Consider the following 27,818-nt stretch of genomic DNA (forward strand, 5'->3'; position numbering starts at 1 on the left):
ACTGGCACATTTCAACAAAAGTTAAAAAAATAAAATAAAATTATATATATATATATATATGTAGGGACCTACCAGTCTACCTGGACTTCTATATCTCTTGTCTCTACCTTGCAGGGTGCATCTCCATCGCCGTCCTTACTGCTGCTCTTCAGGAGATCCAGGACGGGCTCGATCTCTTTGAGCAGCTCGTTGTCTTCCACGCCGCCGTTGAGGCACAGGTGGCTGCAGGCACTCTCCTTCCCCTTGCCACCGTCCTGCCCCTTGGGGCCGGGAACGACGCCGTTAACGTGGACCATCGGCTCCTCTCGCCCCGTCTCCCGGGCCCACAGGGAGCCCATGGCGCGGGCGGCTGCTGGCAGCGGCTGCTCCTTGCCCTGGAGGTTTGGGTTGGACGGGTCAACTCCCTTCGGCGCCGGGCACAGGGGTCTGGTGACACGGATGGTTTTCGGAGTCCCGTCGCCGGCAAAAGTGGTCTCCAGGTGAGTGGTGAAGCCCTCGGGGCCCCGCAGGATGAGGACCACGTAGGTCTCGGAGGCGATGCTTCTCAGTATCTCCAGCGCGGCCTCATAGCTCATGTCCACCAGGGGCCTGCCATTGACGGCTAAAATGATGTCCCCAGCCTGGATGAGGCCGCTCTGCTCGGCGGCCCCTCCCCGGATCAGGTCGGAGACGATGACGGGCGGCTTGCTGACGCGCTCCTTCACCAGGAAGCCCAGGCCCCCCACCTTGCGCTTGAAGAGCCTCACCGAGATGACGTTGGGCTGTATCTGCTGCACGCTGAACGCACTCTCTTCCATGGCAGCCCACGTCACCAGCCTGCAGGCCAGGACCTCGACACTCGCTGAGTGCTGAGATTTGGGGAGCTGGGGGATGCTTATCAGGCTCTTCCGTGCCTCGTTTCACTGCAAAACGCCTCTGGGCTTCAGCTCCAGGCCGGCTTTCTGCAGCATCCTTGTCCTGGCCTCACCAGGAGAAAGAAGCAAGGCGAGGGGCAGGGTGGGCAGCTCCGGGCATCGCTCACCGAGCGGGGGCCACAGGGGACGACATGCTGGCTTCAAGTCACCCTCTGGTCCCGGAGGCTTGTAGGCAGCCAGCTTGCCACATGAGCATCCCCACGGGTTATTCAGGCTGCAAGCGGGCCACGAGCTGCTTTATCTAGAGGAGGAAAAGACAACAAAGGAGAGAGAAAGAAGTGACGTGGGGTGGGCGCAAAGTGCCACGGGCGCCCACGTGCATCAGCCCGTCCCCGCAGATGTCACCCCCCAGATGCCTTCGGAGCCAGGCTGCAGCCTCGCGTGGCTCCGGGCTCCCTTTCCTCCGCTCCCCCTGCGAAAATAAAAAAATCCACACCATCTGTTCAGCAGGGGATGCAAAAGGCACAGAGCAGGGGAGTGCTGGGAAGGGGCCGCGGGACAGCCCTGCTCCGACCTCTCCCTGCTTCGGTTTGAGCACAAACGCCCGAGCGAGTTGCACGAGCCAGAGCAACATGGTGCTCAGCGTGGTGCTCAGCAGGGCATCCTGCTGCTCGTCTGCCTGTGCTTTGCACAGTCCCCAACCTGATGCTCGAGATGGATGAGGGTGAGCTGGATGCTCCCTGCCCAGGACGAACCCTATTCCACGGGCACCTTCCCACTGAGCCCCATTCAGTGTATCGGGAGGAGGAGCAGCAGCCGGGAGCAGACATGGCAGTAGGAGAGGACGGTCAGCTCCTCTTACCGGCGTTGCTCCGAGTTATTTACACTGACAGTGCTTTTAAGCCTGGCTGAAGGGCTCGCAGCCTCGGCTCCTCCTCTCCCGTGTCCCAGCCACAGCACGGGGGTGCAGAGGCTCAGCTGGGCTCCCCCTGTGCCCAGCCCTGCCAGTTCCGCACAGCTCCCAAACCAACCAGTGGAAAGTCATCCGGAGGCGAAGCAGGGAGTTCAGCCAGCCCTCGGGGGACCCCAAGCATCTGGGCATGACTTTCTACGGCACTCGGGCGGCTTGGGGAGCCACGGGTCGTTGCCTCCTGATGAGGCTGTGTGCTTGCGCCGGGTAACGTCAGCTCCCAAACCCTCTCTGCATTCCCTGCACACTTCTGAGGTGCCCTGGAGAATGTTTTGCTGTGGGGCTATGCATTTAGCAGCAAGCTGAAATGCAGATGCCTTCTTTTTTCTTTTTAAATCTGAATTTTGGGGAGAAAATGGAGGGCGCTAGGCATGTTAAATCAGTCTGCTGCCCCCAGAGTATCACATTCAGGGGGTTTGCACCTTCGAGCATCCCACACCAAGCACCCCCTGCCCCATGGGACCCCAGGACGCAGCTGCAGACTCGGCAGGGCTGAGCTCCACAAAGCCATGGGCTGAGCTCCAGCACCCGGCTGGGAAAAAACAGGGATCTGAGCGGCAGGGCAGTGCCACCAGCCCCGGCACTAACTCACTCGGGCATTTTAATCTGCGTGTGACGAAGGCTGCTGACCCCAGAGTGGCTCTTTACAGGCGACTAGAGAACAAAGCAGAGACCCATAACCCCATGTGAAGGATTTAACCCCTATTGCCCTTCTGATATTGCCCAGCCCCTCCATCCCATTTCCATCAGCACCACTGGGGGTGCCCAATGAACCAGTCGAGTGTCTCTCAAGGGGCTGCTTCTCCCCACGCAGGCTCTTGTTCTCTATCCTCCCACTGCCACCAGCACGCAGCAGGGTCCCTGCATCTCCCAGCCCCATCCCTGCACCCCCCAGTCCCACATCCCCTGTGCAGAGGAGGTCACCACAACCCCACCACCACGCAGGACTCGTTCTCTATGTGATGCAAGAACAAACAACGCTTTGGGAGCCGCGTGAGTACCACGCGATGTGGGACCACCAGGTTCCCTGTCAGTGGAAAACCCTGTTATTTGCTCTGCATTAGTCACCGGCTCCACGGTGCTCATGAACCCAATGCAGCCGGCTGCATCCGTGTTTGCAACGAGCCCGGCACCAGACCCATGGTGCCAAACCCTCTGCAAGCAGACCCGTTGCAGCTGAGCCCCCCGGCCCCAGCACGCGCTGTGGACAGTCCCCAGGGCATCCAGCAGCCCCGAGGACCTGCCCTCGGTGTCCCCTGCACTCCTGGGAGCCAGAGTAAGGGGAAAAGTCACCGTGCTGCAAGTCAGCTTGTCAGCACACATGTGGTGACAGTGTTTTCCTGGACACCCATTAGAGGCTGTGTCTCATCCGAGTGTTTTTGCTGCCAGCTGCAAACCAGCATCACCAGCAATTCCAGCCAGCAACAGCTGTCTCCAGCCTGCAAAACCCCAGGGAGCGATGGCACTGCTGGGTGCACACCTCTGCCCACCCAGAAACCCACCGACAGCATTCCTTGATAGTAGGAAGAGAAGGAAAAAAAGGAGATGAAAGGAGAGACCTCTCACCAAGCTCGGGGTGAGCACCAGCGTGCCCCATACAGACAAGAGGATGCCTCGCTCCCCGGCCTTGCACGCTCCCACCCACGTGTGATCAGAGGCTGACATCTCCCACCAGCTATGGGCTCTGCATCAGCAAGTCCCCAGAAAGCCAGGGAAGGGCATCACTTGCCTGCTCAGGGTTTTTATTCCCCTTTAAACTCACTCCTTCTTTCTCCTGTTGCTTTTACCTGGAGTAAGGAAGGTGAGAGGGCGGAGAGGCAGGAGGGCAGGCGAGGAGGGTCAGGACAACCTGTCTTTACGCATTTCCCAGCTACAACACCTTGCACCATCAAAGCTGCGGGGAGACGCTGTCTGCTGGCGGTGCGGGTGCCTGGGCGCAGTTCTCTGTACAAGCATCATTAGCAGTCTGATTTATGAACCCAAGGGCAGCAGCACGTTTGCCAGGTCGTAGATTTAAAGCTACCAGCGGTGTCACGTCCTACTCCTTAGAACTGGTGCAGCAAGCAGTGTGTCACTGCTGGTGAGCACCACTTGCATGGAAATGCTTATTTCAGCCTGGAAAGGGAACCGAGAAGGGGACGATGCCATGGTAAAAGCCAGGCTCACTCCCTGCCAAGCCAGTCCCGTGTATTAAGCACCCATGGCTGGTGCAGTCCAGCTTTCTGCCTCAGTTTCCCTCCCCTTCCAAAGCGTAAAACAGAGGGAAACCAACCCAAATTACCAAAAAGCAGCAAACCCTGCAGAGCTGCAAGCTTCCAGCACCTCCGACCAGCATCACCAAAGCACTCTCTCCTATCTCAACATGCACCCATGCTGATGAGACCTGTTTCACAAGTGCTACCCAGCGCAGGACACGGCACAGCATGTGTGCCCCCACGGTGGCACTGATGGGGCTTGGCAGCTTCGAGGGCATTCACTTAAGGACCAACAATCCTCATGCAAATAGAGAAAAATGTTCTGAGCCACCAGACAAGGTTCCAAGCAAGAAACCACATTACACGTACGTTAATTGGGTGATTCGATTTCAAAAGACGGGCAGAGGAGAAATCCATCCTCTGCCCTTAGCACGATCTCTCCCCCATCGCAGGCGGAGGGAGCCCCAAGGTGCGGGCACCGGCGTGCCCCTGCCCTCACAATTCGATTCCGAGCCTTGTCTCTCGTAGATCTTCGCTGCGGTAATGGCTTACATTTCTACGTGCCAGCTTTAAATGGACACCATTGTCTTATTTAATTAGTTTTCGTGGGATTTATGCCGCTCCACGAAGAACCCCAGGGCTGATGGATTTATGCCCATTTAATTTTTACAACCCGTGGAGCGTCAGTGACTCTGATGAGGAGCAATGGGACGCAACATATGCACAGTTACTGTAAACCGGCATGTTTGTGCATCTGAAAATGGAGCATTAAAGTGATTCACTGGCAGGCAGCTCGCTCATGCCAGCACTTCTGCGCTCGACTCCCGTTCGGCTGAGACCAGCGCTGCAATGTATCTGTGTGCGCGGCCTCTCCATCCCCAGCACACAGACAGTTTCCCCCAGCTATCTCCATTTATCCACCTCCTACCAGCCTCACCGACATCCTCCTGGGAAGAAGCGAGCCCTTCCTCCTGCCCAGCTCCACTTATCCTTCCCGTCCCCATGCATGAGGCTGGGAAGTGGCCGTTTCGCCTGGGCCACCATGTTCCCTTCACCTCCCTGACAAAGTCGATTTACACCCAGGCATGAACTGAATAAAAGAGAACTTTTAACACCTGCACGACAACCTCGTGGTAGTGCGCAGCTCCAGGTGATGCTGCGGAGCTTTGTTATAGGGAAAGCAAAATGTTACGTTTGCTCATCACCATTTAGCCGGGCTGAAGCTCACAGCCTTCAGGCGTTGCAGTCCGAAATCCTCCTGACCCACCCATTTACGTGGCAGCTGGCACAAGGTTTTGTGCCCATAAGAATTTCTGTGCTCATCCCAACCATCCCTCGATGGGGGAATTCAGCATCTGAGCAAAGCCCAGTCCTGCCGGCACATCATCCTCATCGTGGTCACCTCGGTGCCAAAACTTCGCTGGGATTCAACACTGCCCCCGCGCCCCTGCCCCACCTGGAGCCGACCACAGCCTGCAAGGCAAGCGGTTTTAATGTTGCCAAGACAACTGTGTTGACAAAATTCCCTTTTTTTAGATGACGGAAACAGGGTTTTGTTTTAATTTAGAGTTCAAGGCTGAGCATATTTCAGTAACACGACTGCCGCTTCTATTTTACTGTTTTGTGCAATATTTTCTTGGCGCCTGCGGTGTGCGCTGAAACAAGAGTTTAGATAAAACCGTCAGTCCTGCCACTAACCCCGTCTCAAACTGATGTTCCTATTAGGGCTCGGCCCATCTGTAAAACATAAATTTCACTGCAATCAATTTGCTGAGAGGACTGGAGTTACACCAGCGATTCCGCTTTGACAAATGAGAGCCACGTTAACACAACGATGCTTCGCCCTAAATGACAAAATAGGTAGATGGGAAATAAATGAGAAAACACCATGTGATGGATGGCCTTGAAACCCAATCCCAGCACGAGAGAGGAGTCGCGGCTCCATTTAGAAAAAAAAGAAAAAAGGGAATTTAAGATCGCAGCAGGTTGGCTCGAGCTGTAATAGCTCCGGAGCCGCCAGCCGGCATCAATAACGCCCGTGGCAGAGCGCGCGCCTCGGAGGCATTGCAGGAGTTCAGCTCCAGGCTCGGTGCAGCTCTGCTCCTGTCCCCTCCTTCACTGCTCCCCCAAATCCCTCCAGCACCACGTTACGTTTCCCTGCTGTACTGAGGGAAGCAGCCCGATCAGGGCGATAAATGGCAATAAGCCTTATCACCGCCGACTTCCACCACCAGTGACTCACGTCACTATTTAAGACTCTCAGAAAATATTAGGCTCCTCGGTCCTGCTGGCTCTTTCCAGCAGCCAGAGGCACAGGAGAACCCGGGGTGCGTCCCCCCGACGCCTTTTGGCCCCTTCGAGGAGCCAAGGCCGATCCCTTGCTCCTGCTCTGTGCCAGCATCCCCCGTGCCCGCACCAAGGCAGTGCGTTCCTGCATTCCCGGCCGCTTTCCTGCGGGTTTTGCCTTCGCACTTGTTGCCATAGCACCACCAGCAGTGACAAAGTTCTCCTGGGACCCGTTCCTTGTCCCATGGAGGGCTCTGGCTCTAATTCAGGCAGGAACAGGGTGGGGGGATGTAGAGTTTTTGGCTTCCTGATTTTTGCTGCAGGTGCTGCCGGCGGGAGCGAGGCTGTTTGGTAGAGGCAGCAACAGCCCCACGCTGCTTGCTCTGCCGGGGCTCCTGGATAGAGCCCCGCTTGGGGCAGGTCACGAGTGCACGAGGAGAGGGTGGAAATGGCCCCAATGCTCCTCAGTTCCTGATGCTTCTCTCATGGGGCAGCCCTGTGCTGGCGATGCTGCTTTTGGTTGAAGCACCCCAGCAGGACCAGAGCCCCCGGCTGAGACCTGCCACTGCTGCTTTGATGGTTTTGGCGAGTCCTGCTCTGCAAACATGACTCTCACGGCAAGAACGGGCTGCGTGCTTCCAGCAGGTCTGAAATCATAAGCCCGAGAGCCTGCAAAATGGGATTAAGACAAGCCTGCCCTGAAAGGGTACCGCAGGATCTCGTAAGGCATTTCTGAATTGTCATGTAAAAGAGGAGCTATAGAAGGAGTTGCATTAGCATAAATACCTCCAGTTTTATCTACACGCATGCAGCGCTTGCAGGCTTCCACGCTCTACATATTGAACTGACACACGGATAACATATGGGCTTCACAGACCCATATCTACATGGCATGCTCTTGCTTCCCACGGCCAGATCCTGAGCACTTGGGTGCCGTGGGATCGGGACTTATCGCCACTCGCCCTACAGCAGCTGTGCTGGGCGCTGGGTGCCCGCAGCCTAACGCCGAGCTCGTTTGGAGCAAACGGAGGGATGCAAACCTGTTTCCATCCAGCTGCAGCCAGACTGTGGCTTACAGAGCCTTGGCTCCTCAGGACACAATGCGTTTATTTTTGGATGCCCACAAGAGATCGGATCACGTCTATAGGTTTCATGTAATACACAGATACAATCGGAGCAGCGGGAGTAGAGCGCAGGCTTTTCAGTTTCATTTGTAGTCTTTCCAAACCGGTCCCTTGCTGTCGGGGTTATTTCTTTAGTAAAAACTGATGGTATCAACAAGTATCAGACAATATTCTCGTTACTCGGGAAAGGTAAATGCTAATCTATGCGAGCTGAGCTCATGTGACTTATCGGTTACTAAATATAGTTGTTTTCAGGCGCCGATTTCGGCAATCTGGCAGATTTCCTAAGCCTTTGTACAGATCCACTACGGAAACACAAAACACACGAGCAAAGCGGTGGGGGGAAAACCCCCTGGCAGGGGCCAAATGGTCCCTGAGGGGCCGTTTTCGAGGTCCCCGCCCCGGCAGCAGGCAGGGTGGTGAGGATTGAGCCCCGACCCCGTGCAGAAGATGGCCTCTCCAGTCCTGGCTGGCGGAGGGAATGCACACAGCTCAAGGGGCGCGGGGACTCGTCGCTCTCCTCCGCTCGCGGGGAAGTGTAGCGCTTCCCCCGGTGCAGACGCCTCGTTGGAGAAACGTCCTCCCCACACCTTGCCTGCGCACGAAGAGGCTCTGTGCCGGGAGTTTGTTTGCAAACACAGGCACGTTTCAGAGCCAGAGTACACGACTGAGTTTGGGGCGTCTTTAGGAAAAGATTCTGGGTGATACGAGCTAGAAGGAAATAGGGGAAGAAATTGCTGATGGAAAAAAAAAATAAACTCTTTAAGGTAAGATTTCCCCATCTGAGACCTTTAACCAAAAAGGCACAGCCAACAAGAGGTGCAGGCAGAAATCTGGCAGGGTGCTGTTTTGTTGCCCCCCACCCCCCCCCAAAGCCTCCCCGTTGCTCCCCGTCTGCATAGGTCCCATTCTACCACCTTCCTGAGCCGCCAGCCTTTGGGGCTGCAGAAAAAGACGCAGCAAAGGGAAGCACACGAGCATTTACAGCAGCCAAGACCCCGGCCCCCGCAAACACCCCCCGCGATCTCCCCCCCATCCCCCGCGGCAGACAGCCCCTGCGCCCACCAGAAGGAAGGAGACGCTTCCCCTCCAGCTCGGTGAGAGGCGGAGCGGCTCCTCGGGGACTCGGCAGATAATTGTCAAGTTGCCTGCCAGAATTTCCTCCTGACAGCCAGAACTTGAAAGCGTTGGAAGAAAATGTCTGCACCTGGGCTGCGGAGTCAGCGCGCCCGGGGGGGGGGTGCGGAGCAGAGGCAGAGGAAGCGATGCCCGTTTGCACCCACCCCAGCACCAGGGGGTCCAGATGTGCATGCACGGGGGTCTCTTGCCCTTTTTTTCCCCTCGACAAAATCTTCCCACCACCCCAGCCGTTACGTGCAACCCGTGCCAAGAGCCAGACCCCAAGCAGGGCTCGTCTCTGTCGCTCCCTGCGCCAGGGACTCATGTCCCAGGGGACCCTTGAGTCCTTGGTGGGCAGAGCCAGGGGGCAAGGTGCAGGCTGACCCCCCCCTCAAGGACGGGAGCCAGCCTTGAACACCGTGTTCCGGGGCTTCGCTGGGTGCTGGGGCCCATTTGGGTGCCCCTTCCCCACCGGGACCGACCAGGATCTGGCCCCCTGCCCACCCCAGTGCCCTGGGGACCAAGGGGACACAGTGGGGCGGTGGGAACAGCACTGCTCAGGTTGGTGTCGGGTTTTTTGGGGGGGGGGGGGGTTCTCCTGCAGTGTCCCCCCCACTCAGTACCTGGGGGGCCCAGCGAGTGCTCGTTCAGCACCCGGGACAGCTCCGGCACCGCTCGCGGCTGGGGGGGGGGGCAAGACGCAGCCCCCTGCCTGACCCCCCCGGGACCCGCATCCCCCCCCGCAACACCAACACCCCTCGGGAACCTGTCCCCCCACCGCTCCCCCTTCATCTCAGGATACCAGACAAATCGCACCCGTCCCATGCCTGCCCTTATCTCCCTTCTCGCCCCCCCGCCCCCCAAAATTGTCCCCAGCCAAATTGCCCCCTCCCCCCCCCGCCCTACCCACCACCCCGCCTTCCCTCCCCCGGGGAAGGGAACCCCCCCTACAAACAGCCCCCCCCCTCCCCAGCAAACCGCCAGCCCGTGCCAGCGGCCCCCCCGGCCCCATACAAACTTGCTGCACAGAGTCGCGGGGGAGGGAGCTGGCTCAGCGCCCCCCCACAGCCCCGGGGGGGGCACACGGAAGGGAGCCCCCGGGGGAGGGGGAGCACACATCGCTCTGCCCCCCTGGGGAGAAAAAAGCGGCTTTGGCCGGGCACATCCCACGCGTGTCCCCCCCCCCCCGCGGTAGCTCATAGCCCCGGGGGGGGTTGGGGGGGGCACCCCCTGCCTCCCCCCCCCCCCTCAAAAAAAAAAAAAGGCACAGCGGAGCGGCCCCGGTGCCCCGCCGGAAAGTTTCCCGGAGAAGCGGAGCGGGGCTGGGGGCTGCCCGGCCGTCCCCCCCCCGCACCTACCTGGCGGCGGAGAGGAGCCGGCCCCGGCCCCGGCCCTGCCCGGAGCATCCCGCTGGGCTCGGCTGGGCTGCGGGGGGGGGGGGGGAGCCAGCCCTCGCTGCGCCCCTTTATCCCGGCAGCACCGAAACGAATCCGCTTTGACGTCCAACCAGGGTTTTTATGGGTGTGGAGCGAGCCGGTGCAGCCCTCATTAGGAGACACTCTGCTCTCCAAATCATACATCTTTTATATAACCTCATTTCCAGCCTGGCTTGTCTCCCCCCGCTCCCTCCCCTCGGCGAAGAGCCCCCCCCTCTTAGCCCCCCCCCTTCTTGCCTCCCCCGCTAATTAAAAAGCCGAGAGACCCCCCCCGGCCCCCACTTGTTGCCAGAAAGCTGCGCTCGCATCCCGCGGGCCCTCCGCAGCCTGCCCGGGGCAGTGGGGGCTCAGCCCTCCCCGGCCCCCCACCCAGCCCTGAGCCCCCAGCAGCCCCCTCCGTGCCTCTGGAGAGCCACAGCCTCCCGCCCCCCGCCCTGATCCTGCACCCTACTGATCAAAGGAGCTGCAGAAAAGCCCCCTCTTTCCCTGAAAGCAAGTGTCCCCCCCCCCACGCCAGCTTGTCCCTGCACCTCTGCGCCCAGGGCAGGGGGCACCAGCCCCACTGGGGTCCCCGCCTTGGTCCCCAGCCTGGAGCCTGGGCACGCTGCAGCTGAGGGCTGGGGCAGCCCCTGAGCCTCTGCTGTCGTGGGGGAGCAAGGGGGGGGCTCCCCCTCGCCCCGGCTCCCCTCCTGACTCTGTACCTGCCCCTGCTAAGGCCCAGTGCAGACCCAGGCTTGACATCAGTCTTCAGGCTTTGCAATTGTGCTCATTCCCATGGCAACAACAAACACCGAATTATAGATATATAATATTATATAAACCCCACCGGGCTCGCAGGCAGGAGCAGGAGGCTCACCTGCTTGCAGCCTCCCCCCCCCCAGACCCCAGAGGCTGCTCCCCCGGCAGCACGGCTGCGCAGCTCCAGCCTGGCCCCAGCTCGCTGCCACGGCTGCCCCAGGAGCCAGCCACCAGCCCCGCCGCCTCTCGGGGGGCTCCCAGGTGAACCGCAGCACATCGCAGGGGGCAGCCCGATTGTAAAAATTCCCCCAGGGGAGAAGGGAGCAGCAGCCCCTTTCCTCCCCCGGGGGACTCCTTGCGGAGGTAGAGAAGTGGAGAGGGCAGCAGGATGGGGGCTGTGCCCCCTGCTCCTCGCGCTACGCATCTATCAAGCTGTAAAGCACTGTCTGGGGCTAATGAAAACATAATTATGCCTGTTTAGATGCAGGAGGACTAATTTAATAGCAAGCTACCAAACGATGCCTGCTCTGCTCCATCGGGCAGGGAAGCCTGCCCTGCGGAGGGATGAGCAGCATGGGTAGGGTGCACACAGATGAAGAAAGGCTTCACGACCTGGTCCCAGGCTGAAAATTGTCACCTTCAGCCCAGGCTGAGAGAAGCCCAAGGGATTCTCCTTTTCAGGCTCATATTATTAAGCCTGGTGCTAGAGATGCTCAGGGAAACTGGACGGGGCCGTGCCGCGCAGCTGCCCGCGGACACACTCTGGAGCTGCTCCGTGGCAGGACCCCAGAACCTCTCCACCAGCCCCAAACCCTGAGGCTCACGGCTGCTTTTAGGGCTGGAGGAAGGAGCTGAGGAGCTGTGCTCATCCATGGGCCACCGCCTCGCCAGGGCATGGCGGCACGTGCTTCTCCTACGTAAAACTTAACGGAACAATGCTCACTTCTGTATCAGCTGGGGCTTTGCAGGAGCCCGTGAAGCCAGGGGCACGGCACAGTGTCAGAAGCTGCTGGCCTGTGCGTGTCCCACCATCCCCCTGAGACCAAGAGGAGCCCCAGGCAGCCTTTTCTTCTAATTAGGAGGTTCACAAGCAGCCCACGACCCAGGGCTTGACCTGGGGGTGTAGAAGGTTTCTCGCCACCTTCTCCATCCCCTCTGCACCGAGGGAGCCCATTCCTGGCTTGCCAACAAATATTTGCACCTCCCTTCCTCCGGCAAAGAGCACTCGTACACAGGATTTCTCCTTAGGGAGCATGTTCCTGTAATTCTGCCTCATCCTGCCTGTGGAGCCCAGAGTCACGGAGAAGACATCCATGCTCGGGAGAAGTGCCCCCACACCTCGTCCGTGGAAGTCGCATCTCTTTTTGCAGCCAGGACCAAACACTGGCGGTGCCACCGAGTGAGTTTCCCCCAGAAGCAGCTCGGGAGGGGGGCGCAGCCCCTGCCCTGCCCCTTGCCCAGCTCCCCCTCTGTCTGAAATCAGCTCAGTGCTGTTTGCCTCCAGCCATATGCTCCCGGTGCTTATAGAAGCCAAATATAAACCAAGCAGCTCGTGCTCCCCCAAGTTTCCTTTCCCCCCCCCTGCTCTGGGCTCGCCTCCCCTCCGCTCGCCCTCACCCACCTCTACCGGGAGCCGTGGGCTTGGGGGGGGTGCCAAAAATCCTGCTCCTGGTGCTCGGAGGTGCTGGGGAGCCGGCAGGGATCACGCACACACACGCAGCAGCCCCGGCAGCCGCCGCGCTGGAGTTATTCGGCTGCTATTTCTATGCCACCCGAAACGCGTTCGAGGGATTACGGCGGCGGGAATAAAGAACGGGCTAAACATATTTATACCGAAGCTTAAGGAGCCGATGTAACGGCACGCACACACACACACACACACACCAGCTGAGAGGGGGGTCTGGCACCGAGGCTGCAGCGATTTGGGACAAATCCCAGGATTGTCTGTCTGTGTGTGCTCCAGTTTAGAGCGAGTGTGGATGCTGGCGCTTGCCTATGGGTGGCAGTGAGCCTTCACGGTTGCTGCCCTCCCCGAGCAGAGCGGCTCCGGAGGGCCTGGGGAGTCCCCCAGCTGGGCAAGCTGCAGGACACGTTTTGGGGAAAAAGCTGGGGAAACCCACCCGAGAGCCAAACACACGCCTTCAGCCTCCCTGCACCGTGGGCTGTGTCATTAAACGTGCTGCTGGAAAGTCTTCCCGAGCGCATCTCGCCGCCTCCGACGGTATAAAGTGGGTTATAAAGGGTGATCTCTCTCTCACACGTACGCGTGGGCACGCACACACACACAAAATCTAATAAAAAGATATTAGTCGAAGAGTATTTGGCTTCTGGCATTAAACTCAAGCTTCATACAGACACCAAAGAAATGAAATTATGGGAGCTCACAAACAAGAAATTCCAGGGGGATGAATTAATGTTTCATCACTATTACAGGGCACAGAAGTACCTGTCTGTCTTCCCTTGCGTTTCTTTCTCTTGTACTTCAAAATGTGAGGCTCCTGCCTTTCAGAGCCACAGCATCACGTCTCCCACAGCACCATCCCCACCTCCCCACCTTCCCATCAAAACCGGGATTGTTTTCGTCGTCGCTTTAAGGACGCGCTGGAGGTCTGACAAACGCACCAAAGCTCAAGGACGCCTTGTAAATCCAGGGTCTAATTTGAACAGATGAAAAACCTGCTTTGAGCCCTCGCTTCGCATGCTGGAACCGGCTCGAGTTACTTCTGGGTTATTCAGATGCAAACACTGTTTTTAAACACAAGTGTCTGAGGCATCCGCGAGCAGCTGGAAGTTTGGGGGCAGATGCTCAGCAGCGGCAGAGCTACACGACTCCACCGAAATCAGCAGAATTGAGATCATTAAAGCTAGAGAAAAGCAGCCAGCCCTCAGTGTTTTATACCCCCCCGAGTCCCTGTCTCAAGCCCCTTCCCTTCTAGGAGGATCAGCCCCCAGACGCTGCCTTTTCCCCTTCGGATCAGCTATCGGGGCGACCCCAAACTGGAAAATCACTTTGTGTCAACCCTTAACAGTATATTTAGAGTGTTATTTCTATTAAGCCACACGTGGCAGAGGGCTGTAGGTTAAAGGCTCTTTCTAAAAGCCCCAAATCCCTAATCTCAAGCTAAAAGTTATCACCGGGGACCTCGGGGTGGGTAGTGACAAACACAGGAAAGGGCCCTGCGTCAGCCAGCGCCCTGGATAAATAGGCGAGGGGTGGGGAGCGGAGGGGCTGAAGCAGGCTGACAAGCCTGATAAGCCAAATCTGCAAAGCATTCACAGCAAAAAGAACACAAAGCGAAACCCAAAAGTGGAGAAACAGCTGCTGTTGAGTCCTTAATTTCCAAAAAAGACCCCGCTAGCAGAAAAAGAGCAGCAAGGAAAAATGGCAGAAATATTCTGCTACCCACCAGGAAAGCCCCTGGTGGGATGTGGAGATGGGTGGAGAGGGAGCCTGCAGCATCCCTGCTCCCCCACGGCTCCACCGGAATAAAGCAGAGAATTTCGGGCCTCCCACGAGGAAGGATGCGGCCCCTCCATCCCACTCACCCCTAAAAGCAGGGCGGCCCCACTGCAAAGACCAAGGGAAAGGTGGCAAAGTGGAAGGTCGGTCCCAGCCCTCAAAATACAGCTCCAGCAAATGCATGTCGGGGCGTACACCTGGACATGCACGTCGGTCACGCACCTCTGAATCAGCGTCCTCCAGCCCCAGCCAAGCAGCGCCCAAGGATCTGCCCCAGCCCAAACGCATGAGTCAGAAGCTCCCCAAAAAGGGAGAAAAACAACAACTGGGGACACAGAGCTGGGCCTTTTTCATTTTTTTTTTTTCCTTTCTCCCCACAAACAAAAGAAAGACGGCGCTCAGCCTTCCCACCAACTGGTGAGAAGTTTGCAGAGGCAATGCCAGGAATTCAGATTTATTTCTGGAATGACTTTAATGGGATATTGAAAGGCTGCTGTAATTTAGAGGTATTAAGTAGCTTCTCCCAGTTAAACCAAGACAAAGTTAAACACTGCTTGCTGGAGAGGAGCTGGCAGCACTAAAAAACAGCACGATTGCAACACTTCACCTCCACTGTTGACAATTTGTTCCCCTTGCCACCAAATCACTCCTCAAGAGCAAGAAAAGGAGGAAACAGAGCCTCCTGAACCCTACCGAGGCCAGATCCTGCCAGCCCTCTCACGCCTCGCGCCGCTTCGAGCCAGCGAGCCCAATGCAGGATTTAGCGTGCCAGGCCCCTAGCTCATGGCTTTTGGGAGTTTTTAAAGCAATTTACAGCTTTTTGGCTAACCCAGCCTAGTGATTCACGTACCTGCAAGCCATCCAGGTCCTGCTGCAGAAGGCTCCCTGAGGCCGGATCCTGGCTCAGCTCAGCACCTCTGCTTGCAGGCTCCCCAGGCCAACCCCACTAATTAGAGGGAAGCAGCTCTGTGGTGTCACCTGCTTCGTTAGCCCAGGTGTCACCAGCTCCAACGAGGTGCGGGACCCTCCCTGGGGCTGAGATGTTCCCTGATTTTCCCTCTCCCCATGGATTTCAGCCCAAATGTCAGCCCCTGCCGTGCCCCCCTCTCTGGGGCTGTGCAGCAGGGATAAGGTCATGGTCCCATCGTGGTCACGCTGCCAGCAGAAGCCCTTTGGCAGCAGAAACTGGGTTGTGGCTGTGACTCCTCTAGATATATGTCCCCTGCCACATGTCCCACCTCAGCTTTGCACCAGGGCAGCTCAACCTGCTGCACCCTCCCCAGCCCAACCCACATTTTCTGCCCTGCAGAGACCACTATGGGATAACTGGGGGCCCAGAGGTTCTCAGAAGACACCAGGAGAGCAGGCATCCTACAAACATTCAGATGTTTGTTTTATTTTTATCAGCATCACCTTCCCCTCCTTGTGTGAGTTTTTTTGCAGCAAGAGCACAGCCGATGGGCTGGGAACGGGCTCTGGGTTCGGAGCCAGAGGCACCCACCCACACAGCCTGAGGGGGAGCTTTGAGGCCAAAACCACTGCAAACAGGAAAAACAGCCTAAGGACCAGAGAGGCCACCTTGGTCCAAGAAGCACTACCCTATAGAAAGCCAGAAAACTGGCCCCCATCTTCCCAGCCCCTCTTTTACAGACGGGGAAACTGAGGCACGCGAAGAGACAGGGGTCAGCTGAAAAACCTGTATCACTCCCGATTTAAAAAGTGGAGAAAAAGCATCAAAGATCCTTTCTTTTCCCTCACCTGCCTGATGGGTGTGGGACAGGGCTCGGGGCTTTCCCCACAAGGCTGGAAGAACACCATGCCTCCCAAGCAGGGGGCGGCTGGAAAGCGCTCGCCCCGAGACACCGGCCGCAGCTGGAGCAGCCCAGCCCAGCACTTGGCAGAGCAAAAGCTTCTGTTTGCCATTTAGCAATAAATCAGCATCAGACACTCCAAAAGAAAGACCAGAAAGAAGGGAAAAAAACCCAAAGTAAGGTCACGATAGAGAAAGAAGTGTTGTAAAACGCCCCGTGGCAGCAGGGGGATCGCTGCCTGCTCTGCACGGGCAGCTGCCAGCCCCAAAACGCTCCCCAGCAGAGCCCACCCCGGGGCACTGAAGCAACAAGCCATCCCTGCCCCATGCAGGGTCCTCTCCCAGCGGGGAAAATGAGGGCAATTTGGGAAGTTTGGGGACACCTCCAATTTGGCAGCTTCCCAGGCGGGGTGTCCAGAGGCGGCACGGGGCAGGTGGCCCCAGCGCATTCCTCCCCAGACCTGGGCACTGCAAACATCCCCCAGAGACCCCGCAGGGAAGAGCAGGAGCCCACTTGCTTCCCCCCTTGTAGCTGCAAGGCAGAACAAAACCCACTTTGGATGCTTTTTTGCGCAATTCAGCTTTCTCACAAAGAAATCACTGTTTTTTCCTGGGGAATGTTTTCTCCTCGCTAGCTCCGCAGCCTGCTTCCCCTTCCCTCTCCAGCTTTCTGCCGGCTCATAAAGAAGCCTCTCTCGCCGTTTCTGAATTTTGGAGAGATATCACAACCTTGAATGTGTTTTTCTTGCTCCTGGGGTCCTATCAACCCCCTGCGGAGGAGCACGGGGCAACCTATGGCCCTTGCTGCTGCACTCACGGGGCGCAGAAGTGAGCTGCAATAAACAGCCACATCTGAGAGCTCTTCGCTTCCTTGATACGATCGAGATTGACAGGGCTTTGGACAGGCTTCCCCCTCCCCATGTTTTTTTTTTTTCTCTCTCTCTTTTTTTTTTAATTTTTTTTTCAGCCTTTTATTCCCAGTGGCCAAGAACATTTAGTCTGGCCGGGAAAAGGAAATCACATTAGAGAATTACGGCTCATTTAGCAGGTCCCACTGGAAGCCCTGCAATAACCACTGCCTTCCTAACAGGATTAGCCAGCGTCTGAACCTCCCGATCGCGCTGCAGTCGTCTCCACTCCCAGCATCTCGAGGACCCCAGAAAACACCAAGCGACCGCAGAAACCCCAAACAGAGGTGGACCTGAAGAAGGAAAGAGGGAAGAGAGGATGGAGGGGGCTGAGTCCTGCCTGCCTGCAGCCACAGACCCCACTTTGCCTCGATGACTTGGCCTCTCCCAGCCTTAGCGCTCTACACTTAGCAGTGTGAGTCGGATCCCGTGGAGGATCCAGGGGTATCAGCCTCAGAAACACACCAGGGCACATTCTGCTACAGTCTTAAGTATTATTGGGCTGGACCCAAACATTTCACTTCACACCAGCAGCAGTTTCTGACGCATGAAGGTTACCACCTGAGACGTTCACGTACGGTGGTTGAGGGTCCCCTGGCATCAGTCTTGGAGGCTACAGGAACACAGGTTTTGGGTTGACATCACACTTAGCATGTTTACTGGGATCGGCTCTCTGTCTTTAAGAGGGTAGGAGGGTTAGGAAAAAATGATTCAGAGGAGAAGATCAAGAAAAAAGCCAAATTACAAGGTGCCACCAGAACAGCCAAGATCAGGTTTTGCCTTCGGTGGTGCTGAAACTCCATCGCTTCTCCCATCCCTTCCCCACTCAGTATGAGGAAGAGGCAGTGAAAGGGCAATAAATCAGGCACAGCACCATGTATGAAAGCACACCTCTGTGATTTCACGGGGGCTGAACATCTGCCTGTCGCCGCAAAGCAGCTCCCAGCGCTTCGTCACCGCGCCGGCTGGCATACGGGAGAAAAGCGAGCGCAGTCCCAGCAGCTCAGGGCACAAAACACGGCAGGAGCACTGCGAAATGCAGCCCACAGCGACTGGCAAAGACACCACAAATCATCCCAGTGGCATCCCTCCACGGGGCTCCACCACGTCCTGCTGCACCTCGCAAGGAAGGGTGCAAAGTCTGGGAAGGATTTGCTCGGAAGAGCTTTTGGGGATGCAACAAAGCCTTGCCTTCCACCAGCATCTTGCTTTGCTTCAGCCAAAGCAATTCACTGAGACCGTGCTCTCACCAGTTCCTTACTCCATCACACTATGTGCAGCTTGTGGCATCACAGAGCTCCTGCTGAGCACCACACGCAGCTACCCACGGGTATCCAGGACCCCAGGACCCCAGCTTGGTCCCGCCGTGGTCCCTCCCCAGCCAGGGGTGGGAGGCTGGGAGGTGTTGGAGCCCCCCCAGCCCCACCACAAGGAGCCCAGAGCATTATCTCCCCACTTGGGTGCTCCAAGGGAGCTGGGGTGGCTGAGAAACCTCATTACTGCTGCAGATAAAAAGGCCAGGCTGGGCTGTTCTTATTTTAACAGAGCACCGCATCGCCGTCCCCGCAGCTCCCACGCTGTTCCAGCTCCTCCACGAGATGCTTCCATCATTAGCAAGACTTTTGTCTGCAGGTGGAGGGACCTTCGCAGGGCTGCTAACGAAGCTGCGTGGGCAGGGTTAATTGCCAGGGGTTGGAGCCATGAGCCCAGCAAAGGATGCTCCAGGGAAGGCTTGGGGAACTTGGGGGCTTTGCATTAACTCCGAGGACAAGGCGAAGGGTGACGAAGAGGGAGGGATGGTGCGGGGCCCAGAGCAGGGAGCTTTGCTCACGCACACAGGGTGTAATTCAGTCTGCAGGGTCTCAGCCAAGCCAAAAATCAAGCAAGAGGCCGAAAGGGCAGAAGTGCTAGTGTGGCTAATGAGCATGCATGGGCTGTGAGCATCACTGCTGGCGAGAGTACCGGAGGGGGGTTGCGAAGACCAGTGTTGGCCTCCCACCAACCTCAAGTCACTGGGAGCAGGAGGATGCTCACGGGGGGATGAGAGTTGATCTCCCTCCTCTCGGTGCCCCCAGCCTGGCCATCTGTCTGTCTGTCTGTCCCACAGAGGATGGGCAGCAACTGCCTATGCTGTGCCATCGTGCCATGGCAAGGATGCTCTCGCTTGCCCAGTGCAGAAGTTGCCGTTATCCCCATCACTTCATGCTTTGGGAGGTTTTTTTCCCCCCATGGGGCTGCAGACGGAGCCGGAGCAGTGCTTTGCTCTCCTCTGGGTCTTCTGCAGGGACCCCTGAGCACCGTCACCCTTCCCAGCATTGCTCCCATTAGTGCAGTATGGGACGGAAACGCTGCTTGGCAAGCTGGGAATGCACAAATCTGACCTTCTAGCACAACCATGTACAGCATCCAAGAGCATCAGCCATGGCAGAGGAGGCGACACGGAGCTTGTCCCAGGACATCTGGCTGGCAGCGAGTCCTGGAGATGCAATTAGAGGAACCCAGCAGGAAGGAATAAATATTCCTTTGCATTTATCCCTATGCCGTAACAGCTGCTTCTGCCACAGAAGTGACCTTTCCAGCTTTATTTTTTTTTTCACAATACAATTTGGAGATGGGTTAAAGGCCAAGAAACCATCCATAAGGGAAGTGCTACGAACCACCAGGGCTTTGTTTGCCTGCAGGAGGCAGAGGAACGACGTGCCCTCGTGTGCCTCCTGCCTGTGCCATGGTTCTGAGGAAGCCCTAGGGTTTGGTTTTTATCAAAGAGGGACCAGCTACCTGGAACAAGCCTTCTTGGCCACTAGATCCATCAGCCACCATTTTAGGAAGCTATTGCCAGCCTTGGTCTGTGACTACGGGCAACACATATCGCTGCCGAGTGCCTCGGTTTCTGTGTCTTTTAGGTGTAGTGGTCCACAATGGGTTGACCAAGGCACTACCCAAGAGGGGAGCCACCAGTGGCCCCTTCTCCTTTCACACCTCGACAGTTTGGGTTCCTTTTCCCTGAGCTGAAGGCAGCGCTGGCTCCTCACAAGTCCCATTTGCAGAACAGCCACGGAGAAGGGACAAGCCTTCAGTCCTGGACCTGCTTCACAGGCACAAGGCGGAGACTGCTTTTCCCATGTCCTCTTGTGCATGTTCTTGTGTTTTAGAGAAGCCAGCAGGTCCACATGATGCCTGAGACCAGGACAAGAAGGAGCTCCAAAGCATCCCTGCTTTCCCCTACCCCTTAGGTCCAGCCCATACATCTCCCACCACCCGAAGCAGACACACAGCTGCCCCCCACCCTCCTTCCCATCCTCTCTCGCCTCCTGTTTGTTTGTTTGTTTTGCCATCCAAGCGTTCACCAGGAGCAGCAGGGTCTGGCAGCCCGAACTTCCCTGGGGAAGAAGTTCTGGCATCCAGCATCCAAGTGGAAAGTTGCTCTGAGCCTGTCTCATCTCACTTTTGACATATCACCGCTGTCCATTTCCCTTCCCAAGGAAATCTGATTTGTTCCAAAGTTTATAGTTTCAGTGACCTAATCCCAGCATAGTTGTTCCTGTTTCCCTTTAATTTACTGCCTCAGCTTGTATTAATTGATGTATTGCAGAGGGCATGAGCCAAGCTAATTGTTTTAGAAAAAGAAAAAAAGAAGAAAGAAAGGGAGATGTGAGGTCCCTTGGCAGATTATTGAGGTATTTGAGTGGGGAAGCAGCAGCCACCAGCAAACAGCAATAGCTCCAAACAGAAGCAGCTCCAGGAGAGGTGGGGGCTCTCCAGCTGGCGTCATGCAGACAGAAATACCTGCCCCGGAGTGACCCGTGGGAGCCAGGAGAGGTGGGGGCTGTGATGTTTGCCCTTCCCTGCTGGGCTGCCTTAGCCCCCAGTGCTGCTTCTGTCTGATCTGGGGGATGAGGGCAGTTTCCAGAAGACAGGATAAATGCAGATGATGATGGGTGACATCCAGAGCAAGGAGGATCTACGGAAGCACAAGCTGCTTGCCTTGCCTGCGAAGGTGATGGAGCAAATCCTCCTGGCAGCTGTTTCCACCCACGATGGACAAGAGCGGCTGGGAACTGCCAGCAGGGATTTATCAGGTGTAACTCACGGCCAGCAGACCTGATCGCCTTCAGGGTGAGAGAACTGGCTCCATGGACAGGGGAAGAGCTGTGCCAGTTGCATAACTTCCCTTGGGCAAGGCTTTTGATTGTCTCCCATAATATTCTTGTGGTCAAACTGGTGTAATAAAGATTGGATAAGTAAATTGACGGAGGACAGAGTGCAGTCTCAGCACGTTTTCAGCTGACATCAGAAGGCAGGGCTGGAGAAATCCCCACGGAGCTCAGGGAGCCAAAAGGCAAAGCCCCTGTCCGGCCGCTGGGAGAGGAGACCCCGGTAACTGGGCAGGCTCGGCCCAAAAGGCTGGAGAGCAGCGTTGGAGAAAAGAACCTGGAGGCCCTGGTGGACCAGAGGATGAACCATGGTTTAGCTTGGCCAAAGTCTACGGCTTCCTGGGCTGTACAAGCAAAAGCAAAGGCAAAAGGGACAATTCCCCTCTATTTAACACTTGCAAGAGCAAATAGTGTCCAGACACGGCCACACAGGAGCTCATCCAGAGGAGACCACCGAGCTCCCAAGCTGTGGAGCTGGGGTCCTCCTGCCCAAAGAGGAGCAGGGAAAGAGGAGCCCCCACAGGGATGCAAGGACAAGCTGGAATATGGGAAAATTGGGCTCTCTGTAGGCAAAAAGAGGCTGCTTGCACAGCTTAGTTTCATTTTTGGAGACCTCACACTCGGCTTTGCTGGCTGGTCTTGGGCAGAAGGGGAGGAGAGGCATCACCTCCAGCTGACCAGACCACACAGCAGCTCTGGGACCCGACGTGTGAGCAACAAAGCTCCGTTCCCACATGTTCCCGGTCCCTCTGAAACCCAGCACCACCCTGTTAAAGTTTTCCAGAAAACAAACTTGCTCCTTGTTGTTTTCCAAACTGAAAGCCTTCCCCCCTGCCCTTCACATAAATCAGCACGGGCTCTTTCAGCACGGCTCTCACTGAGAGGTTGATTTATTCGGGAGCAACACAGGGAGTTTCCAGATTAACACTAATTGCTCTCCCAAATTACTTAATAGTTTAAATTGCAGCCCTCTCTTTGGAAATCATCTCAGACAGTTCAATAAAAAAAAAACTATCATCGGAGAGACAACTGCAAATTGATAAAGTCTTTGAGACCGGGCTAATATCATTGCTGTCTGGCAAATTTATTCATCTGAAACAAGACGAGAAGGATAAACACTCTCGCTCGGCAAGGAGGACACCGCCTGCTACCGAGCTGCTCAATTTTCTCTTCCAGAGACACTCTTATTGCTCCAAGAGGGCCACAACACGGCTGAAACAACTCAGCCGGCTGCAGCGCCTGTGAACGAGCAGCACCAGAGAAGAAAAAAATAAAGAGAAATGTAATAATGATAATAGGGTGAGCGCTCGTGCTTGTGGCAGCAGGAGCTCGACCTTCGCGGGTGCTCCTGGCCGGGGCCACGGGAGTTGGCGGCCGCAGAGCTCCCGCGGGGCTGAAATTGTCACCCAGGAGGGGAGGGGAAAACTTGTTTCATTTTGGCTGCTTCCCAATTTCCCAGCCCCTCCGGGGGCAGGAGGTGCAATGTCGCTCACAGGGGAGGCCAAGGAAGGGAGGGGAGGGAGAGCAGCAAAGCCGGGGGCCCAGCCTTCTCCTGCTGCGGGCAGGGGGGGCACCAGGGCAGACCCAACACACCCAGCCCGGAGGCTTGAAACAGCCCTAAAGTTAACCCAAAGGGGCAAAGATCCATGGGCATGGGTGCAGAGGGAGTCCTGGGGTTGTGGGGCGATGCTAACCTGGGCAGACACCTCCAGGATCATTGGGCACTGCAATACTCCGTGGTGTGCCTGTGCTGATGGTGCAGACCATGAAAGCTCATGCCTGGCACCTTGGTGGTGGCCAGGCTTGGCCGTGCCACCGGGGATGGTCCTACTCACCCTGCTGCCACCCGACCAAGCCCTATTTGCCTGCAGTATGCACCCGGCGAACAGCATCACACCAAAATCTGCAGCAAGCTGCCCTGCAGTGGGTCAGAGAGGGGACCTGACTGTGCAAAGAAACCTGCCCCGGAAAACCCCAGGCAGAAACCCCCCCCCAGCTCCGTTCCCGGCTCGGCAGCGAGGGGGTTACGGGCGGCTGCTGCCCAGCGCCGTGCTGGGAGCAGCGGGGGCTTGAGAGCCAGCCCGGCCGATGGCTGCCATCTGCTCCTGGCACCTCGGGCCACCGCCGAAGCCCAGAAGCATGGCAAAAAACAAAACCCCAGCCGGCAGGCTCGGGGCGGGACGAGGTCTGCTCCAGCCAAGCCAGCAAAAAGCCCTTTGGAGTATTTAAAGGGCTGTGAAATGCCACCTACATCGGTCCCCATCGTCCCCCACCCAGGGCTGGTGGGGGTCCCCCCTTGCTTCTGTGCTCAAAGCTGCCCTGGTGGCATCGTTTCTCTGCACCACGGTGGCAGAAACACCGATCCCGAGGGATCTCCCCGGGGATGCACGGAAGCTCGCGGGGCTGCCGTGCTAACGGGCACCAGCCCCGGGGGGCTGCAGCTTTGTTGCCCCCCCTCAGCAATGCACGGATCCATCCCCATTCCTCGCCTGCTCCGGGAAGGCGTCCAAGGGAGCCGGCTCCAAGAGGCAGCCAATTAAAGCAAGAAACGGGAAAAACACAAGCGCCGGCGGGTGCCTGCCGGGTGCCCTCCAAGCCACTGGCCAGCGAGCGCCAGGGGAGAGCGGCCAAATTCCCTGCCCCACAGCCTGACCTCCCCCCCCAGGGCTCAGGGAGGCAAAACCCCGCAGAAAAAAAAAAAAAAAGTCTCATTCATCATTCAGCCTCTGTTTGTTTTCTGCGCTCCGCTAAGCTCAAACAAGCAAAACAGATTAGCTGGTCTCATTTGTTTCCTACTTAATTACACCTCTTCGGTGCTGATGTAATATTTCAAGATTTGGGTTGCTAAGGATGAAAATCCACCTTCCCCCTCCCACACCCACCTTGGCTTTTCATTCCCATGATGAAAAAGCCCAGATGGGTTTGTGTTTCTTTTTTTCCTTTTTTTTTTTTTCCCCAAAAAGTCTAATTATTGAGGAATTCAAGAACTCTGAATTCAGAAGCTGCCAAAGAGCGCTCAGGTTGTCAGAAACAGATGGACTTCGGCTCCAGCTTTTCATCACGTTATCCAACACCACCCCCAAATAAAATGGAGGGGAGGGGTAAGAGCCCTGCATCTGCAGCCGCACACGGCCCCGGATAACTTCAGCTGTCCCCCCCCCCCCAAGAATTGCTTCGCCATCAATAGGACTTCCCAGGAAGCCGGCGCAGCTGCGTGCAGGCGCAGTTGCAGGATGAGCTCGGGGAAGGAGCAGCCGCCTCCCCACGGGCTGGAAATGCCTCCTGCTGAGCTTCGCTCTCCGCACGAGGCCCCCGCCGCCGTGCCTTTGTGCTGCTCGGCTTCTCCAACCCCAGCTCGTGCTCACGAGTCAGCACAGAGCCAGCTTGGGATGGGTACTGAAAGCTGAAGGTCCAAAAAAAAGAGCAGCAGCCACCCCGGAGGGAGCAGAGGGACCCACAGCCCAGCGAGCCGGGTGTGCTGCGATGTCCTGAGCCGGCCAAAGCGATGCTGATGGCAGCCCCCTGTGCCAACAGCAAGCTTTCATGCAAGTGTGGAAAAAGCCACGCACCCAGAGGGCCGGAGATGAGAAGCAACCACAGCACGATTCCTGGGCTAAGGGATCACAGGGGACAGGGGGCTTGGGACATCCAACCGCAGCCACCCCATAGCCCTGGCATTGCCACCTCTGCGTGTCCCCTGGAAACCTCCCAGCTCAGTCACAGCTCGGAAGCTCGGATATCTGTCCCCGTCCCCCCCTTCCCAGCCACGCAGGGACAACGGGGACACCCCACGGATGGGCTCGCGACACCGACACAGCCACCCCACCCTTACTTGTGTGCCGGCATCGCGCCCCCGCACGCGGGGCTCCATCGCGGGGAGGACGAGCGAACAAAAGCCACGCACCGGCTCCACGGCTCCGGCTGCATCCTGGGGCCGTCCGGATGGGGACAGAAAGCTCCCGGCGGCTCCGCGAACCGCGCTTGCTTGCAGGAGAGCCGCGGGAGGGCTGGCTGAGCCGTGCCGAGCCGGCTGCGCAGCCACAGCCAGCTTTCCCACGGTGGCATTCGCCCTCGCCGGGGCCCGGCCACGTCCCCTCCCTGTGCCCGGCTCCACGCAGCCCTCCCAGGGACCCCGATCTGCCCGACAGCCCCTCGGGGTCCCCGGGGGTGGGAGCAGGGGGCATCACCCCTGGTTTTGGGTAAAGCAAGCACCCGCGGGGTGTCGCAGCCCTGAGGGGTCCCAGTGGTGGAGGCGCTGGTTATTCAGTAACTTTAACCTCCGCAGGTGCAGGCTGCTCTGCTCCTTCCCAAATCCCACAAGCTGCATTTTTCCAGCTCATTTCCAAGGCATTAGGCGGCTTCAGGTCTCGCCCAGGTGCGTTTCAGAGGAGGAAGGGTGAAGGTGAGAGAGCGTTGGGTTTGGGTTCAAAACACCCGACTAAAGAGGAAAAAGAGGACGAAGCCCAGCAGGCGGTGCCGGGCCCATGGCACCAGCTGGGTGCTGTGTGGGGCGCTGGGACCTTCCCCACTGCAAAACCCTTTCCCCAAAGCCAAACAAGCCCCACTCCCAGCAAAAAGCCTGTTTCCACGCCACAGTGAGCAAGGCTCTCGTTTTGCCCAAGGAATTTTACCTACAAGGAAGCAGCTTTTGATTTTAATCCTTCCCTGAAGAGCAAGCAAGGAGCCCTCTTGTCCTCGGTGGTGGGGTTTCATCTGAAGGCCACCCCCAGCTCCATGAGGAGATAACGGCCCTTTGCAGGCACCTCAGAGGGCTTTGCACTGATTTTTCTCCTTGCTGTGGCTTCAGCCCCCGCAAAGCCTGAGATTTAGGATGTGGCCCAGGGCTCCACATTAATTACAGTGGGGCTTCGAGATCAGATCATCACCAGGATCCCTGCTGTCTCCTGTCACCTCCCATCGAGGCATGCACCTGCTTTCCCCACGCAAAAACTTCCCACCTGCACCTTTAGGAGCCTGAGCACGATCCTGAGGTCGGGAGCTGAGCCCCACGGGGCACGCACAGCCCCAGGTCTTCCTCCTCCTGCACCACCAAAGCCCTTCCTGAGCCCCCAGCCCTGCTCACCGGTGTCCCCTGGGTGCTGCAGCAGCAATGCCCAGAGGGAGCACAGCCCCACGGGTGACGGGGTGGGTGCTCCCCAGGAGGCCACAGCTGCTGCATTGTATTTAAGGTGTCCCAAAAAGCACCCGTAATGGAGCAATCCGTTTTCCTCCAGGCACTGGAGGCAAGATCGCTCTGGGGCAAGCCCAGAGGAAGGAGCAGGTGGAAATCACCCAGCCAAAAAGCAAAGGTTTCCCTGTGACCGAATCCTACCCTCCACAGCCCCAGCAAACCTCCCGGACAGCATCAGGGGGCCTGATCCTGTACCCTGCCCAGCACGTAGCCCCGAGCAGGGAGCTGGATGGGCTGCAGGTGGGCCTGATCCTGGCACCTTCCCCCCCATTGCTCCTGGCCTGGTGCAGATGCAGGGGCTGGGCAGGGCTCGCTGCACGTGGGCTGCAAAACCAGACGCGAAGCCAAGGCAGAGCATTGGGTACGGCGCCCAAGAGAAACCGCGCTGCTGGAAATGCAAAACTCAAACAGCCCCCTGTGGGGTTTGGTTTTGTGGGTCTGGGCTGGGAGCAAGGTTTGGGCACCGCAGAGGATTCAGTGGCTGAATCCAAGCAGCAGCAGCCCCACCGTGCGAGGAAGGGGTGAGCATGGACACATGGAAACATGCCCACAAGGGTGCTGGAAAAAAGGTTGCAGCCAAAAATAAGAGAAAATGAGAGAGGAAATGAGAGTGCAGGGGGCAGAGGCAGCAAGCAGACGCAGCACTTGGCACAGCAGTGCCTGGACTCTGCTTGGGATGTTTGGGGACAGCTTGGGGCAGCCCTTTCCCAACCCCACTCACAAAGGCAGTTTGAGCTTTCTCTCTCCTAGCCCCTAGGCAGTGCCCAGGTCCTACAGCCACCCCACTCTGGGAAATAAATCGCTTTGGCCACAGAGGGGCTGGGTTCACCCCTGCAGGATGCTTCCCCTGCAAGTGGGGGGGAAAAGCCCAGTGGGATCTGCCTTGTTCCCATTGCTGCCCCCCGGGGGGAAACCTGTGTCCCCTCCCGGCTTCAGGATGCTCTGCTTCTGCCGGACCCATGGAGAAAATGGTTTCTGGTGTCCCCCCTGCAGCACCACAGGGATGGGGACACGGAGCCAGCAGGTACCGCAGAGCATCCCTGCCCAACATCCCCAGGCTCACAGTTTGCCATACAAACACAGAAAGCCACCCTGTCCCCCCTCAAAAAAAAAAAAAAAAACACCAAGGAATAAACAGCTGCTAGGCACGGGAAAGCCTTTAGCTGGTTTTTCTACCTGTGCTGCCCAGGGCATGGTGTGGCACTTCACCCCTCAAAAGGAGCTGCAGCTGCGATGGTTAGTGCACAAAGCTGGGAACTGCAAATCGCTGCTCCTTCCCGGGGCAGGAGGGGTCCCCAGGGTGCCGGAGTCAGGCAGAGCCTTGCAAGGTCCCTGGGCACGGGGCAAGGCAGCGGGGCTCAGATTTCGGGAGTCGAGCACCCAAGGGCAGGGTAAAAATAGAGGTGAGGAAAGGGAATCTGCTGAGCAATGGGAGCAGCGAGACGTGCGGGGAGGGCGGGCAGGCACCACGGGGGGGGGGACCGAGGCACCCCCTTCCCCTCCAGGTGGGTAGGGGAGGATGGAAACCCAAGGGCAGCTCCCTTGTGTGCCCTGGCTGGCGTTAATCTCTGCA

General features: G+C 57.5%; 1 protein-coding gene across 8 annotated transcripts in view; it reads right to left on the reverse strand.

Moving 5' to 3' along the window:
- NOS1 (nitric oxide synthase 1) overlaps nt 1-27,340 on the reverse strand; it is a gene marked incomplete at its 3' end in the record, with an annotated part of 68,859 nt that extends 41,519 nt beyond the window's left edge. For 5 of the 8 annotated variants that reach the window (XM_083804047.1, XM_083804048.1, XM_083804046.1 and 2 more), the window contains exons 1-2: nt 15,033-15,118; nt 73-1,155 (exon numbers count right to left, since the gene is read on the reverse strand). In XM_083804047.1, coding sequence (XP_083660173.1) covers nt 73-797 — 725 coding nt within the window. In that variant the 5' untranslated portion in view covers nt 798-1,155; nt 15,033-15,118. Of the gene's footprint in view, nt 1-72; nt 1,156-8,494; nt 9,080-9,906; nt 9,959-15,032; nt 15,119-24,886 lie in introns of those variants that run through there. The other 3 variants (XM_083804044.1, XM_083804043.1, XM_083804045.1) reach the window with 3 other exon arrangements.
- Nucleotides 27,341-27,818: the final 478 nt, after the last annotated feature.

Source organism: Anser anser (genome assembly GCF_964211835.1).
Source record: "Anser anser genome assembly, chromosome: 18".
Classification (NCBI taxonomy): Eukaryota; Metazoa; Chordata; class Aves; order Anseriformes; family Anatidae; genus Anser; species Anser anser.